At 66.7% G+C, this 13,273-nt stretch overlaps 2 protein-coding genes across 2 annotated transcripts; both read left to right on the top strand.

The window, feature by feature from the left end:
- Window positions 1–1,053: 1,053 nt before the first annotated feature.
- On the top strand, window positions 1,054–8,676 carry CARD9 (caspase recruitment domain family member 9). Its single transcript, XM_090274966.1, has 12 exons — window positions 1,054–1,187; window positions 2,598–2,792; window positions 3,073–3,210; window positions 3,843–4,147; window positions 4,268–4,630; window positions 4,905–5,030; window positions 5,423–5,614; window positions 5,980–6,021; window positions 6,364–6,412; window positions 7,550–7,623; window positions 8,116–8,192; window positions 8,394–8,676. Exons 2-12 carry the CDS (start codon window positions 2,609–2,611, stop codon window positions 8,491–8,493), a joined length of 1,650 nt encoding a protein of 549 aa, XP_090131092.1. The 5' UTR covers window positions 1,054–1,187; window positions 2,598–2,608; the 3' UTR covers window positions 8,494–8,676.
- A 195-nt stretch (window positions 8,677–8,871) lies between these two features.
- DNLZ (DNL-type zinc finger) lies at window positions 8,872–10,788 on the top strand. Its single transcript, XM_090274968.1, has 3 exons — window positions 8,872–9,087; window positions 9,599–9,738; window positions 10,548–10,788. Exons 1-3 carry the CDS (start codon window positions 8,887–8,889, stop codon window positions 10,714–10,716), a joined length of 510 nt encoding a protein of 169 aa, XP_090131094.1. The 5' UTR covers window positions 8,872–8,886; the 3' UTR covers window positions 10,717–10,788.
- Window positions 10,789–13,273: the final 2,485 nt, after the last annotated feature.

Here is a 13,273-nt window from a genome sequence, read left to right as displayed (position 1 = left end):
AGTTCTGCACAGGCCGGCCGGCAGGTCAGAACAGATCTGCCCACTCCTGCAAGGGCCAGCGGCGCCCAGCCTGGGCTCGAACCCCCCCAGGTGTGGCTCCCCGGGCCGCCTGCTTCTCCTGGTGGGACAGAGGGCCTCTCATCCTCTGTGAGGGCCAGGCTGCTGTGCGGCCCAGACTCAGCAGCCCTAGGTGTACAGGGCGTCGGGGTTTCAGGGCCAGGGGGCAGAGAAGTGGGGGGCTGGGCCCCACAGGAAGGGAGGTGCGGTGAGGCACCTGGGGAAGGTGGGGCCGGGGCCCGTCTGGCTGCCAGGAGCCCGTCCTGCTGGTCCTGCCCGTCCGGCTGCTGCTCGGCTCGGTGGTGTGGCTGCACACGCGAGGTGGCAGTCAGGGGGTTCCCGTGGGCCACGGCAGACTGGTGCCGTGGCCGTCAGCCTTGGGAACCTGCTCTCACTGTTCTGTGTGTCCCGGTGGAAAGTGGGGACACTCCCAGGAAAGGAGGAGGGTGTGCTAGCTGCAGCGTCGGCTGGTGGTGGCGTGGGGGCAAGCATGGCAGGGTCGGGGCCTTCCCGCGGGCTGCAGCGGCCTCGGGACACCACACAGCAGTCCCTTTGTGGCCCAGGGTGTGCTGGCCTGGGTGCATGGGGGACAGGGGGGCTCAGCTGGGAGCCCAGAGTTGGGCTGACACCCTTGGGTCCCTGGCAAGCTCCCTGCCTACACCCCATACGCAGCCCTCCCCCCGCCGCCCTGGCCTAGCTGCTGGTCCCCGTGGGGCTGGTGAGGGTGAACCTATTAGGCACAGAGCACCCTGTGCCTGAAAAGCCCCCAGAAACCTGTGTCTGGGTCAGAGGAGAGCAGACGCACCGGCCTTTGGGGAGCCTTTGCTGCTGTGGGCTCTGCGGGTGCCGAGGCTGGGCCTCCCGGGCTGCGAAGGCTCCCGACGGCGCTCCTCTGAGCACAGACGACTTCCACTTCCCCGGGCCCCGCCTCCCAGGCCTCCCAGGCCAATCAGAAGGCAGCCACCTGGGACTGTCCCCCTTCAGGAAGTGGAGGGCTCCCTGGCTCCTTCTGGGCTCCACCTTCCCTCGCTGCTGGCTGGTCTGCTAGCAGCACCTCCTGTCCCTTATTGAATTGATGGCCCTGGCTGACCCGTGTCCCGCTGCGTGGGTGCCCCCCGCCGGACCCTGAGGTAGGTTGGTCTGGGCCTGTATTGCGAGGTGGCTGGGACAGCTCTGGGCTCTTTGCTTGGGGCTCCTGGGGTAGGGGCAAGTCCTGGAGCAGACGTCCCAGAGGATACCAAGTGGCCTCAGCTCTTCCGCCCCGTGGGCCTTCCCAGCAAGTGGCCCCGCTCGTGCCCTTCAGTGGGACCAATGGCAGAGAACAGCCAAGGGGCCCAAGGATCGTCCACTGAGTTGCTGTGTTTTTCCTCCACGTCTTGGCTATTGCAGGGCCGGGTGGGATGCCCATGTGCAGCAGGAAGTCAGGGAGACGCCCCCTAAGCCCAGGCCTGCCGCCTCCCCCCCCCCTCCTGGGGCAGGAGCCAGCCTTTCCCATGCCGGCTGAAGGCTCTGTCTCTAGTGGCTGGGTCAAGGTCTCTGTCCCCACTGCCCAGAGGAGAGACCACACGGCTGCTCCCTGCCTTGGCCTGGCCCCGGAGAGGACAGGTGGCCAGCGCTGGTAGAAGAGAACAGCAGTGGGCAGTCCCCAGATAGGTGGTCCCCTTGTCAGAGAGCTGACATGACAGTCCCTGAGAGTGCCTGGAGTGGGCCTCATCTGGGAGGTGGGACAGGAGCCCAGAGGTGGCTGGGGGCCCAGGACCGGAGCGCGCGGGGCAGGGGCCGCAGCATTTCGGGCTGACCCTGGGCAACACCTCAGCAGTCTCCCCGTGTGCCAGCCGGGCTCCCTGTAGGCGTCCAGTCAGCCTTCCCCAACAGCGGCTGGCTGAGCCTGACTCAGAGCCGGCCGGCCCTGCGCAGCTGCTTGGTCACTGTTGCGTCACCAGCCGGTCGCCGGAAGGAGAGGAGGGGGCAGGCCTGGGATGGGAGAGGCGCGGAGTCGGGGAATGAGGAAGTCGTGAGGCTGCACAGGTGGGAGGGTCCCCTGCCAACATGCTCCTGGCCCCAGGCTGGGCACCAGCAGGCTGGGAGCTGGAGCCTCCCTCCCACTCCTGCCAGGGAGCTCGTGCCAGCAGGTGACACCGGCACAGACAGCTCCGTGACGGGAGGCAGCATCCCTGCCAGCTCCAGCTCCGTAGCACTTAGGGGTGTCCAGGAGCAAGGCAGAGGTCAGGGGGACATGGCGCAGAGGACAGTTTCCTGAGACGCCACCTGTCCCTGGAGCATCTCCACTCCTCCCCCCATCCTCACCTGGATGGTTCAGGAAGAGAGAAGGGCCCAGGAAAGGCTGGGGACGGCCAACCCAGGGAGGCGACAGGCAGCAGGTCACTGTGCTGCTGTGCTGTCGGTCACTGAGGCGGGAGCGTGGCGGGAGGCTGTACGCCTCTCCCGACCACACCTGGGCGAGTCCCTTGTCAGGCACTGCCCGGAGCTCGGGCTGGGTCGTAGCTGGGACTGACTGCTCTGCGCGCTCTGGGCTCTAGTGCCTGCTGCCATGTCGGACTACGAGAACGAGGACCAGTGCTGGAGCGCCCTGGAGGGCTTCCGCGTGAAGCTCATCTCGGTCATCGACCCCTCGCGCATCACACCCTACCTGCGGCAGTGCAAGGTCCTGAACCCCGACGACGAGGAGCAGGTGCTCAGTGACCCCAGCCTGGTCATCCGCAAGCGCAAAGTGGGTCAGTGCTGCCCCGCCCCGACCGGCCAGGTGCCCGCCCCGAGGGGCTGCTGCGGCCCCACCCTGGTTCCCAACAGTTGCACGAGAATGGGAAACCCCTGGCACCCCACTCCTGTCCCATGTGCTTGGCACTTCCCAACAGCTGAGGTCATTGATGGCCAAGAGGTGGGCGGGCAGCACCCAGCGCACAGGGCCATCGACACCCTAGACCGCTACCCCCAGTGCCCGCGCACGTGCTGGGACAGCGGCCCACGGCCCAGCGAGGTCTCCCTGGGCTGCAGGCGTGCTCCTGGACATCCTGCAGCGGACAGGCCACAAGGGCTACGTGGCCTTCCTCGAGAGCCTGGAGCTCTACTACCCCCAGCTCTACAAGAAGGTCACAGGCAAGGAGCCCACCCGCGTCTTCTCCATGATCATCGGTGAGGCCTGGACACTGGCGTAGGGCTGGGCAGGCATGGGGACACAGGGCCAGGATGGAGGGGCGGGGACCCTATGGGCTGTGCACTGGGCAGGGCTGACAGGCTCCTCCCGTCTGGTCTCCCAGGGCATAAAATGGGGATGGAAGGAAATGAGAGGCGTGGGGGGATCCACGTGTGGCTGGGGGCGAGGGGGGGCGTGTCTCGTGGTGGCTCCCATCCTGCTGCTCCTCTGGAGTGGGGAGCAGGTGGGAGGTGGGGGTGCACAGGCCAACTCATGGTCCAGAGCCTGTCCTACCCAGAAGACCCTCTGAACCAAGGCCAGGGACTTGTTGGTCCCAGCAAAGGCGAAGCAACTCTCTTCTGGCCCCAGAATTGAGTGCTCTTGCATCACAATCAAGACCACCACAGGCTCCTCCCGTCTGGTCTCCCAGGGCATAAAATGGGGATGGAAGGAAATGAGAGGCGTGGGGGGATCCACGTGTGGCTGGGGGAGAGGGGAGCCAGAATCTCAGTCCATCTCCTTAACGGGAGCAGCGGCAACTCAGAATTGTCCCTGGGATCCAGGAGCCCCAGGGGATGACAGGGCCAGGACCAGGTGACAGGCGACCATCTGACGCTGGCCCCGTCTGCAGACGCATCTGGGGAGTCGGGCCTGACGCAGCTGCTGATGAGTGAGGTCACAAAGCTGCAGAAGAAGGTGCAGGACCTCACGGCGCTGCTGAGCTCCAAGGACGACTTCATCAAGGAGCTGCGGGTCAAGGACAGCCTGCTGCGCAAGCACCAGGAGCGCGTGCACAAGCTCAAGGAGGACTGCGAGGCCTGCAGCCGCGAGCTCAAGCGCTGCAAGGACGAGAACTACGACCTGGCCATGCGCCTGGCCCGCCAGAGCGAGGAGAAGGGCGCCGCGCTCATGCGGAACCGCGACCTGCAGCTGGAGGTGCCCCAGGGCCCTGCGGCGGGAGTCACTGGCGGGCAGGGGGGCAAAGGTGGGCCCCGTGGCTGCGGGGGGGGGGGGGGGGGGCGGCTGTGGGCTGATGGCCAGCCGGCCACCCTGCAGGTGGACCGGCTCAAGCACAGCCTGATGAAGGCCGAGGATGACTGCAAGGTGGAGCGCAAGCACACGCTGAAGCTGCGGCATGCCATGGAGCAGCGGCCCAGCCAGGAGCTGCTGTGGGACCTGCAGCAGGAGAAGGCGCAGCTGCAGGCCCGCGTGCAGGAGCTGGAGGCCTCGGCGCAGGCCGGTGCCCTGCCGCCCAGTGCCCTGCGCCACCCGCAGGAGGGCAGGCTGGACAGGAGCAGCCCCTACATCCAGGTGCTGGAGGAGGACTGGCGGCAGGCGCTCCAGGACCACCAGGAGCAGGCCCACACCATCTTCACCCTGCGCAAGGACCTGCGCCAGAGCGAGGCCCAGCGCACCCGGGTACGCCGCCGCCGGGGCGGACGGGCACCGCTGCGTGGGCAGAGGGTCTGCCCCAGGCTCACACAGCACCTGCAACGGGGCGCTCCCTGGGGGCTCCACGTCCCTACGCCCCCCTTCCTGGAAGCCCAGGGGCCCAACTCCTCAGCCCACCCCTTGCCCGCTCTCCCTGGGCTCTCGCGGGTCTGGAAGCCCAGGTCTGGCTGGGCCTGAGGGGCTCCCCCAGCCTGCAGAACAGGGGGCCACGGGCGGAGGGTCTAGCTGCCGTCTCCCGCAGTGCTTGGAGGAGAAGGAGGTGTTCGAGCTGCAGTGCCTGGCCCTGCGGAAGGACTCCAAGATGTACAAGGACCGCATCGAGGCCATTCTGCTGCAGATGGAGGAGGTGGCCGTCGAGAGGGACCAGGTAAAGCGCGCCTGTCGCGGATGGGGACGCAGGAGGTGAGGGTGCGGTGCATTCGTTCTAAAGACTGCCACGTGGCTGCTCACAATGATGGTCTTGACATCAACCCCAGCTGAAGGTTACAGGCCCATGTGTGGGGAACCACTCGGTGTGTGGAGTGTCCCACGGCAGGCAGCCTCACGCAGGGATAGGTTTGCAGGGACGATTCTGCGAGTGGAGTGTGGAGGTTCTTTAAAATCCTTTAGCTTTTCTGAGTGGCACACATGTCCCCTCAAAGCCTTTATTACATTTAGAATCCCCAACACTCTGTCCCCAGACGGGACAAGAGGGGAGGAGGGCGGGCGGCTGTGCTGGGGGTGGGGCTGTGTAGGGGCCCACCGAGGGTCTCCCCGCAGGCCATCTCGTCGCGGGAGGTGCTGCACACACAGTACGCTCGCAGCCTGCAGGACAAGGACGTGCTGCGCAAGCAGGTGCGGGAGCTGAGCGAGAAGGCGGACGAGCTGCAGCTGCAGCTGTTCCAGCGCGAGGGCCAGCTGCTGGCCGCCGAGGGCAGGCTCAAGCAACAGCAGCTGGAGATGCTCATCCTGGTGCGCCTCCCTGGGCCCTGCGTGGGGGGACACCAGGCGTGGGGGGCCTCCCGGGGGCAGGCAGGTCCCCAGAGATGCCAGAGCCCGGAGGAGGAACGGCCGGATAGTCTCCGTCCTGGCTTGGCTCGGCCACGGCCCCCTGGTGGCCCTGGCAGGTCCCCAAGCCTTCCTGAGCCCCCTCCAAATGGAGCCCACCTCGAGGGCTCAGGGCCTGGCAAGCGGCTCTGGGTGCGGTGAGGGGCAGAGGGGGACCTCCCTGGAGGCCGAGCTGGCCTGGACCCCTCATCGCACCCACCGTAGCCCATTCCCGAGGCGGCCCCGTTCCCCTACAGCCTGCTGATCGGCCCCCCCTTCTGTCATCACAGAGCTCTGACCTGGAGGACAGCTCCCCCAGGAACTCCCAGGAGGTGAGTGTGACCCCTGGGTGGGCTCCCGGCCACAGTCTCTGCCGGACCACAGCCCCATAAACGTCCCTTGGAAATTCCAGAAGCTCGGCCGCCTGCCACCGGCTGAGCTGGGCTGTCCCCTCCTCCCAGCGCTCGGCCGGGCAGAGGAAGAGCAGCTGGGGCTCGTGTGCAGCACCCACCCAGGCCCTCGTGGGGCCTTGCAGCGGGGCCCTGGCCTGCTGTGCAGCAGGGGTCCCGAGGAGCCTGTCCAGAGGGTGACAGCGAAGGGGGCAGCAGCACCATGGGTTAGGCCCAGGTCCGCACGGACAGTGTCCTAACCGGCTGCCTGTCTCTCTTTGGAAGCTCTCGATCCCCCGTGACCTGGAGGAGGCTGCCCAGCTTGCTGCCAAAGGTGAGGAGGGAGCGTGACCTCCTCGCCGCCCCGAGTTGAAGCCAGTCCCAACCCTTGGCACACGCAGCTCCGTGACTGGTGCCTGGGGATGGATGCAAACTCCAGCCCTGTCCCCCTGATCTTCACCCCTCAAAGTCCCCCAGAGAGCAAACGAGAGCCCCATTGGAACCTGGGGCCCAGGCCTGCGGGGTCTGTGTCCCAGCTCGGCCCCCATCCACAGGCTGGAGGCATCCTGCCTTTGCAAGCTTCCCCTCCAGCGGGGAGCCGGGGCGGCGGCAGTGAGCCAGCGCCCAGGTGTGCCAGACTAGGAAGTGGGGACAGAAGGGCCGTCGCGGGAGACAGGGCACTGGGGGCTTCGGGTGGCAGGGGTGGGAACCCTCTGCCTGTGCCAGGGCAGCTGGGAGGTGGCTCAGAGGGGTGACACGGGGCCAGGGGCCCGCTCTGAAGGCGGGTGTCAGAGTTGCGGAAGAGCCCTGCGTTGGGCTGGGAAGGGGAGCGGGCCGCCGCAGAGGCCGCGTGGGAAGTGCGGCAAGACTTCCTCAGTGTCAGGCTGACCCCAGCTTCTAAAGGGGGCAAAAGAGGAAGAAGGGGCACCAAATGGAGAAGTGAGGGTCCGCTGCGGCCCAAACACCGAGCTTGAGGCTACCGAGCCGCCACAGAGAGACAGGCAGCAGGATCTGGAAGGTGGCGAGCCAACCAGCCCCGGATCCCCGAGGCAGGGGTGGTGGGGCCCCTCGCAGGAGCCAGGGCAGCTCGAGGGGTGCAGGCTGAGGAGCGGACTGTCAGCTCCAGGCAGACACCCGGGCCCACTGTGATGTCCTTGGGCCTGGAGTCCATTGTCTCCCTTCATGGCCAGTTTAGGGGAGCCAGCCCGTCCAGGCCCTGGCACATTCAGGGGTCTGAGTGCAGCAGTGCCCCAGCCCCCAAGGAGGAGGGGCTCCCCCAACCTGGTGGGAGCAGCCCGCGGGGGCCTCCTCCAGGGAGTGAGCAGTGAGCCCCAGTGCCCCTGTCTGTCCACGGGAGTCCTTGCGGGGCCCAAGCGATTTCGGTGTGGGAGTGGCCGAGGAGGAGGGTGTTGGCCCTGCCAAGCTCGGTCCTGGCAGGAGGGCAGGACCCACGGCACAACCTTCTTTCCAGGCGGTGAGGCCGACAGGGAGAGCCCAGAGCAGCCCTTCGAGGCTCTGCAGGAGCGGCTTTCACTGACCCCCAATGTAAGGCAGCCCTGGGGTGCTCCTGGTGCGGGGAGAGTGGTTCCTCCACTGGACGCCTGCGGGGTGATCACAAGGGTTCTGCTCTGCCCACGGGTCCCGGGGGTGCACTGGTTGGGACCTGAGGCTGAGCCCCCTCCCTGCACAGAGCAGTGGGGAGAGGCGCGGCCAGGACAGGGCTGTACCCGGGCGGTGCGGCCTGTCTCCGGCCGCGCAGCCTTAGCGGATAACCTCCCCTGCCCGCGAGTCCCCCACAGCGAAGGGACAGGAACCCTGGCCCCGGGTCCCGCCCACGCGCGGGGGCCTGTCTGGTCGTCTGAAAGGAGGGACCCACACCCCGCTCCCTTCACGGGGTGTGTGCAGGACGCGGACGGCGGCCAGCCTGTCCCCCTGCGGAGCGGGTTCAGCGGCTCCGCCGGGGGCCCCATCGCGTGCAGTCGGGGCGGAGGCCCACGCAGGTGCTGGCCGGAGCCTGATCCCCCCCCCTCGCTGCAGGGCGCAGGTCTGAGCGGCGGGGAACCCCCCGAGAAGGAGCGGCGGCGCCTCAAAGAGAGTTTTGAGAACTACCGCAGGTGGGCCCACGTGGGCGCCGGGCGGGGCCGAGCGGGGCGGGGCGGGGCCTAGAGGGGCTGGGCGGGGTGGAGGGGGCGGGGCGCAGGGGCGCAGGGGGCGGGGCGCAGGGGCGGGGCCGGGAGCAGGGGGCGGGGCGCAGGGGCGCAGGGGCGCGGCCCTGCGGGCACCTGCGCACACACGCGCTCTCGGCTCTCCCGCAGGAAGCGCGCGCTCCGGAAGTTGCAGCACGGCTCGCGGCAGGGGGAGGTGGACTGGGAGAACACCACGGGCAGCGACAACACCGACACGGAGGGCTCCTAGCGGCGTCGCGCAGGAGGCCGGCCGGCTGGGAGCCGGGCCGCCCGGTGAGGCCGCCTGTCTCACGGCCGCCCGTTTCCGCCCCGCACATGCACTGTGCCGTGCACCGGCGAGTTCTGTCTTTATGTAACGCACACCCGAGAGCAGTGTTAGAAACTCAGCTCGTAAATAAACGGCCGCCGCGTCCGATGATGGCCTTACTCGCGCGCACCTCCCAACGCCGTGTCCGCCGGCGCGCACCGCCCGCCGCCAGGGGGCAGCAGAGCGCGCTCCGGCCGCCCGCCACGGGGGCCGAGGAGGGCCGCTTCCGCCGCTGCCCGCTTCCAAGATGGCGGCGGGGCAGCCTCAGCTCTGCCGGGCGAGAGCGGGGCGGGGCGGTTGGGGCCGGCGGGAGGGATGTTGCGAGCGGTTCTGTGCCGCGTGTCGACGCTGTTGAGTCGCGCGCGGCCCCGGGGGCCGGGCCTGAGGCGGCTGTGGGGGTACGGAGCTCGCCGGGAGGCCGCGGGGAAAGGACGGGCCCGGGACTGCGGCTGGCGGCGCTGGAGCTCCGAGCCTGGGCCAAGGGCGGCTCACTACCAGCTCGTCTACACCTGCAAGGTGGGCACGTGCCGCGGCCGGGGCTGCACCTGGCCCTGGACGGCGCTGTGGGGAGAGGCGGTGCGGGGCGGGACCGCGTGGAAGAGCGCACCTACCCCGTAGGGGGCGGGGCCTTTCTGAGAGAGGGGCGGGGCCTTTCTGAGAGAGGGGCGGGGCCATGCCGAGAATGGCGCTGTCTCTGAGGGCGGGGCCTTCCTGGGAAGGGGTGGAGCTACCCCTCCGCGGCGGGGCCTCACGGGGTGGAGCTATTACCCGGGAAAGGTTTTCCTAGAGAGGGGCGGGGCCCTCCGGGGAACAGGTGGAGCTGTCCCTTAGGTGGCAGGACTTTCTGGGAGAGGGGCAGGACTCTGGGGAGCGGTGGACTTATCCCTCAGGAGAGCAGGCCCCTGGGAAGAGGGCCGGTCTTGCCGTGGGGTGGAGCTAACCTTCGCAATGGGAGGGGCCTTTCCGAGAGGGGCGGGGCCAGGCCTCTGGCCTCACCTTTGCTCTATGTCTCCTCGTGCTCCACCAGGTCTGCGGGACTCGGTCCTCTAAGCAAATCTCCAAACTGGCTTATCACCAGGGAGTGGTCATTGTGACCTGCCCTGGCTGCCGGAACCACCACATCATCGCAGACAACCTGGGCTGGTTCTCGGACTTGGATGGGAAGCGGTGAGGCCACCTGGGCAGGGGTGGGGGAGCAGAGTCCCGGGTCAGGGGTCCCACTCCTGACCCCCACAGTGAGGTCTCAAGAGCCCCTTTCTCCAGCCTTACCCATACTGGAGGAGCAGTTGCACTTCCATTTCAGATAAACCACAAATAACTTTTGTATAAATATGCCCCAAGTATAGGACATGTTTTTATTTGCAAAATCTGCCCTTGATCAGCCCTCGGGGACCCTGCTGCACTGCCTGACCTCCCCCCTCGCCGACAGCAGGCAGGACCCCCTTACTTGTCAGGACCACAGGCCTCCCCTGAAGGGAAGGGTCAGACTATGTTGACTCTTAAGGCAATGGCTTCCTTTAATTTTGGGTTTCTACCTTCACCCTACAAAGATATTTTGAATGCTTGCTATGGGGCAGGGATCCTAGACACTTTCTTGTCCTCTGTCGATGCTGGCTGCTTGACCACACCAGACCTGAGGGTATGTGCCAGGTGGTGTTGTGGCCGGGGCCCTGGGCCTGCAGAGCTGGCCTCCCCACGCGGGGGGCGGGGGCGGGAGTCGGGAGCCTGGAGCCAGGTTGCCCTGGACAGTTCAGCTTGGCTTCTGAACGAGTGTTCTCCTCTGGGAACGGGGCAGTAATAGTGGCTGCTCCTGGGGGCGTGGAGAAGGCTCCGCAGGGGCAGCGTGCAGCGGCCCTGATGCCGCACAGGGCAGGGACCCATGTGCCCGGCTCGAGCCTGGCCTCGGGTGCCCTCATGGGACCAGGTACAGGACTGGTGAAGGGCCCGGCGTGAGACAGCACCACCCTGTCCCTCAGGAATATTGAAGAGATCCTGGCGGCCAGAGGGGAGAAGGTGCGCCGAGTGGCCGGTGATGGGGCCGTGGAGCTGGTTTTAGAGGCTGCGGGGGCCCCCACATCTACCGCGGCTCCAGAAGGGGGTGAGGACCAGGATCCCGCCGACCCTGGCAGGACGGAGCCCAGCTGACCCCTCTGCCCTGAGAAGGACGCTGTGCCCCACGCCTGCCTGTGCCTCAATAAACACGTGGCTTGCAGGTGACGGGCCGTGGGCTCTCCTGTCGTCCCTGGTTCTGGAGTCACAGTGACTCACGGAAGTTCCCCAGGTACAGTCATGGGACCCCTGGTCCACCGTTGTCACCCTGCTCAGAGGGACTGCCCATGTACTTGCCCTACGGGGGCTTTGTCCGCGTGTGGCCTTGGGGAGGTAGGTCCCTTTGGTGCTCGGAGCCTCTGCCTTCCAGTCTGCAGACGAAGGTGCTCAGGGAGCCACCCTGCCAGGTGCACAGACGGGAGGAGCAGACGTGCCAGACATCTCTGGGGAGAGGCCCGGAAGGGAGGGCCAGTCAGCCGCTGTTCTTGCTGGGGACAGTCCCAGCACACTGCATGTCCCTTTCCTCTGGCCAGACCCAGGGAGGCCCCACACATCCCTCCCGTGCCACGTGCATTGCCGGACACACACCAGGCTGCTCACTGTGGCTGAAGACAGGCTGCTTGGCCATGGTGACAAGGGCAGTGGGAGCTGGGCTCCCATCGGACGGGCGGGGGCCCTGAGTGCCCCTGTGGTCCCCACCCCCTCCCCCGGGGCGTGCGATTTCTCTCGCAGCCTTGTTTGACTGCCTTCTCAGGATGTTCCTGTGTTTATGAAAGTGTGTTTATTTCCAGAAGTGTTCTGGGCTGTGTGACCTTCAGCATGAATCACCAGGCAGTCTCAGGTCCCGGCAGGCTCCGAGCTCTTGCTCTCTGCCTCGCGTCGGCACTTGGAGCCTTGGCTCCGTCCTGCAGGGTGTTGGCAGTTAGTGCTTTGCCTGGATTACCCCTGTCCTTCCCTTGGCAAACAACCCTCTATTACCCACCCCCAGAGCCTCCGGTGCTGTTCACAGAGCTGTCATCCCGGAGCCTCAGCCGCCCCCGCCTGCCCCTCCACGGAGGCACTGAGGCCATGCGGGGACCGGCGGGCCTCGAAACACGGGAGTGGCGGGCGGCTGGGCCTTGACCTGGCTGCATCACTGCCCCCAGAGTTGGGAGCAGAATTTGGGGAGCTGGCTGTACCTAGTAGGGCCACCCAAGGGCCTCCTTTCATGGATGGGGAAACAGGCCCGTGGTTTAATGTGTGTGTTGACCATGTTTTGTTTTTTGCGTTCTGATGCTTGGACATCTGGGCCCTGCTGACCCTGGTGGGACTGTGCCTCCCACCCTCCAGGGCAGTCAGTTCCCAGAGAGATGACAGACGCCCATGAGTGCACCTGGGCAGGTACCCGCTGGCCTGGGCTGCCCCTCCCCGGGCGCCCCCGGATCTCCGCAGCGGCCTGGCCAGGCTCTTGTGCACGCTTCCCTGCCCACCCCCTGACCCGCCTGCATGCAGCCTTCCTGTGTGGCCCCTGTGGACTGGTGTCCCCCTCCTCTTGGGACTTGCGACAGTGTCACCAGCCGTCTTTTCAGTGGCATCGTCTCCTGCTCTGCCAGCCTCACCACACAGGAGTGACAATGGAACCTGTCTTCAGGCAGCGTGGCCGTCTCAGAAAGCTGTGGGGCCTTCTCTGCTTCCTGCCCCCCCCCATTATCTTTCCTCTCCTGGCCCCAGGCAGGACCCTCTCCAGGGGGTCACATCGGGGAGTGTGACTGACTGGGGGCGTTCAGTGGGGAGTGCCAGGTGAGAGCATCTGCATCCTTGGCCTCGAGGTCACCCAGGTGACGGCTGCTGAGGAGGGGCGCCCGGTCCTTTGCCTGGAGCACCGGTACTATCTGGGTGGCAGGCTCTCTAGGGAAAGCACCCCAGGGCCCCTTCTCTCAGGAGGAGCAACTCATGTGTGCTCCTGCCTGCCCCCCTCCCCTCTGGGGCTTCCCGGTCCCTGGGGTCAGTGTGGGGTCTGGAGGGAGCGGCAGGGCTCCTTGCACGGTGGGTCACGGGGAGACAGGTGATCAGGTCTCCCCCTACCTCCCGCTGGCATCCAGAGCCTACAGAGGACAGTGCATTATTGGGTGTCCACTGTACCTCCCTTGCACTGGTGGCCCTTGGGTCCTGGGTGCAGACTGGGGCTGGAAAGGCAAGCGTGTCCCAGAGCGTGCGAGTCCGGTTAGGACAGTGGCAGCCTCTTCCAGGGACCAGGCTGATGTGTGGCGGAGTGGGGGTGGGGGACTTGGAGCAAGGCGCCCTGGGTGGAGGGGCACTTCTGAGCCCCCAGCCCCCTGCACGCACAGGCTAGCTTGTCACCCCTGGCATAACACTGAAATGACAGCATTCACTTGGCAGACTTTATTTTTTCTGGAAAAACAAATGTACCTCTTGGGTCGGAAAGGACCCATGGACGACATGGCAAACACATGAGGGCAATAAATACGCATGTACGTTCAAGTACACGAGGGAGCCGAGCAGAAGCCTGTGCTCTGGGGCCTGGCCCCACATCTGCCAGCCCTGCCCTCAGGGGTCCCCACACCCAGCCCGGGTCCCCCAGCACCTTCCCCCAGAGCAGGTCCCAGCCCTGCTGCCGCCCCACAGGAGCCCTGGGGGCCGTGGGGCTGAGGCT

The sequence above is a fragment of the Furipterus horrens genome, unplaced genomic scaffold, assembly GCF_987537825.1.
Source record: "Furipterus horrens unplaced genomic scaffold, mFurHor1.1.pri manual_scaffold_4, whole genome shotgun sequence".
Taxonomy (NCBI): Eukaryota; Metazoa; Chordata; class Mammalia; order Chiroptera; family Furipteridae; genus Furipterus; species Furipterus horrens.
Note: the sequence above shows the minus strand (reverse complement) of the source record. Positions and strands in the feature narration are given on the sequence as shown.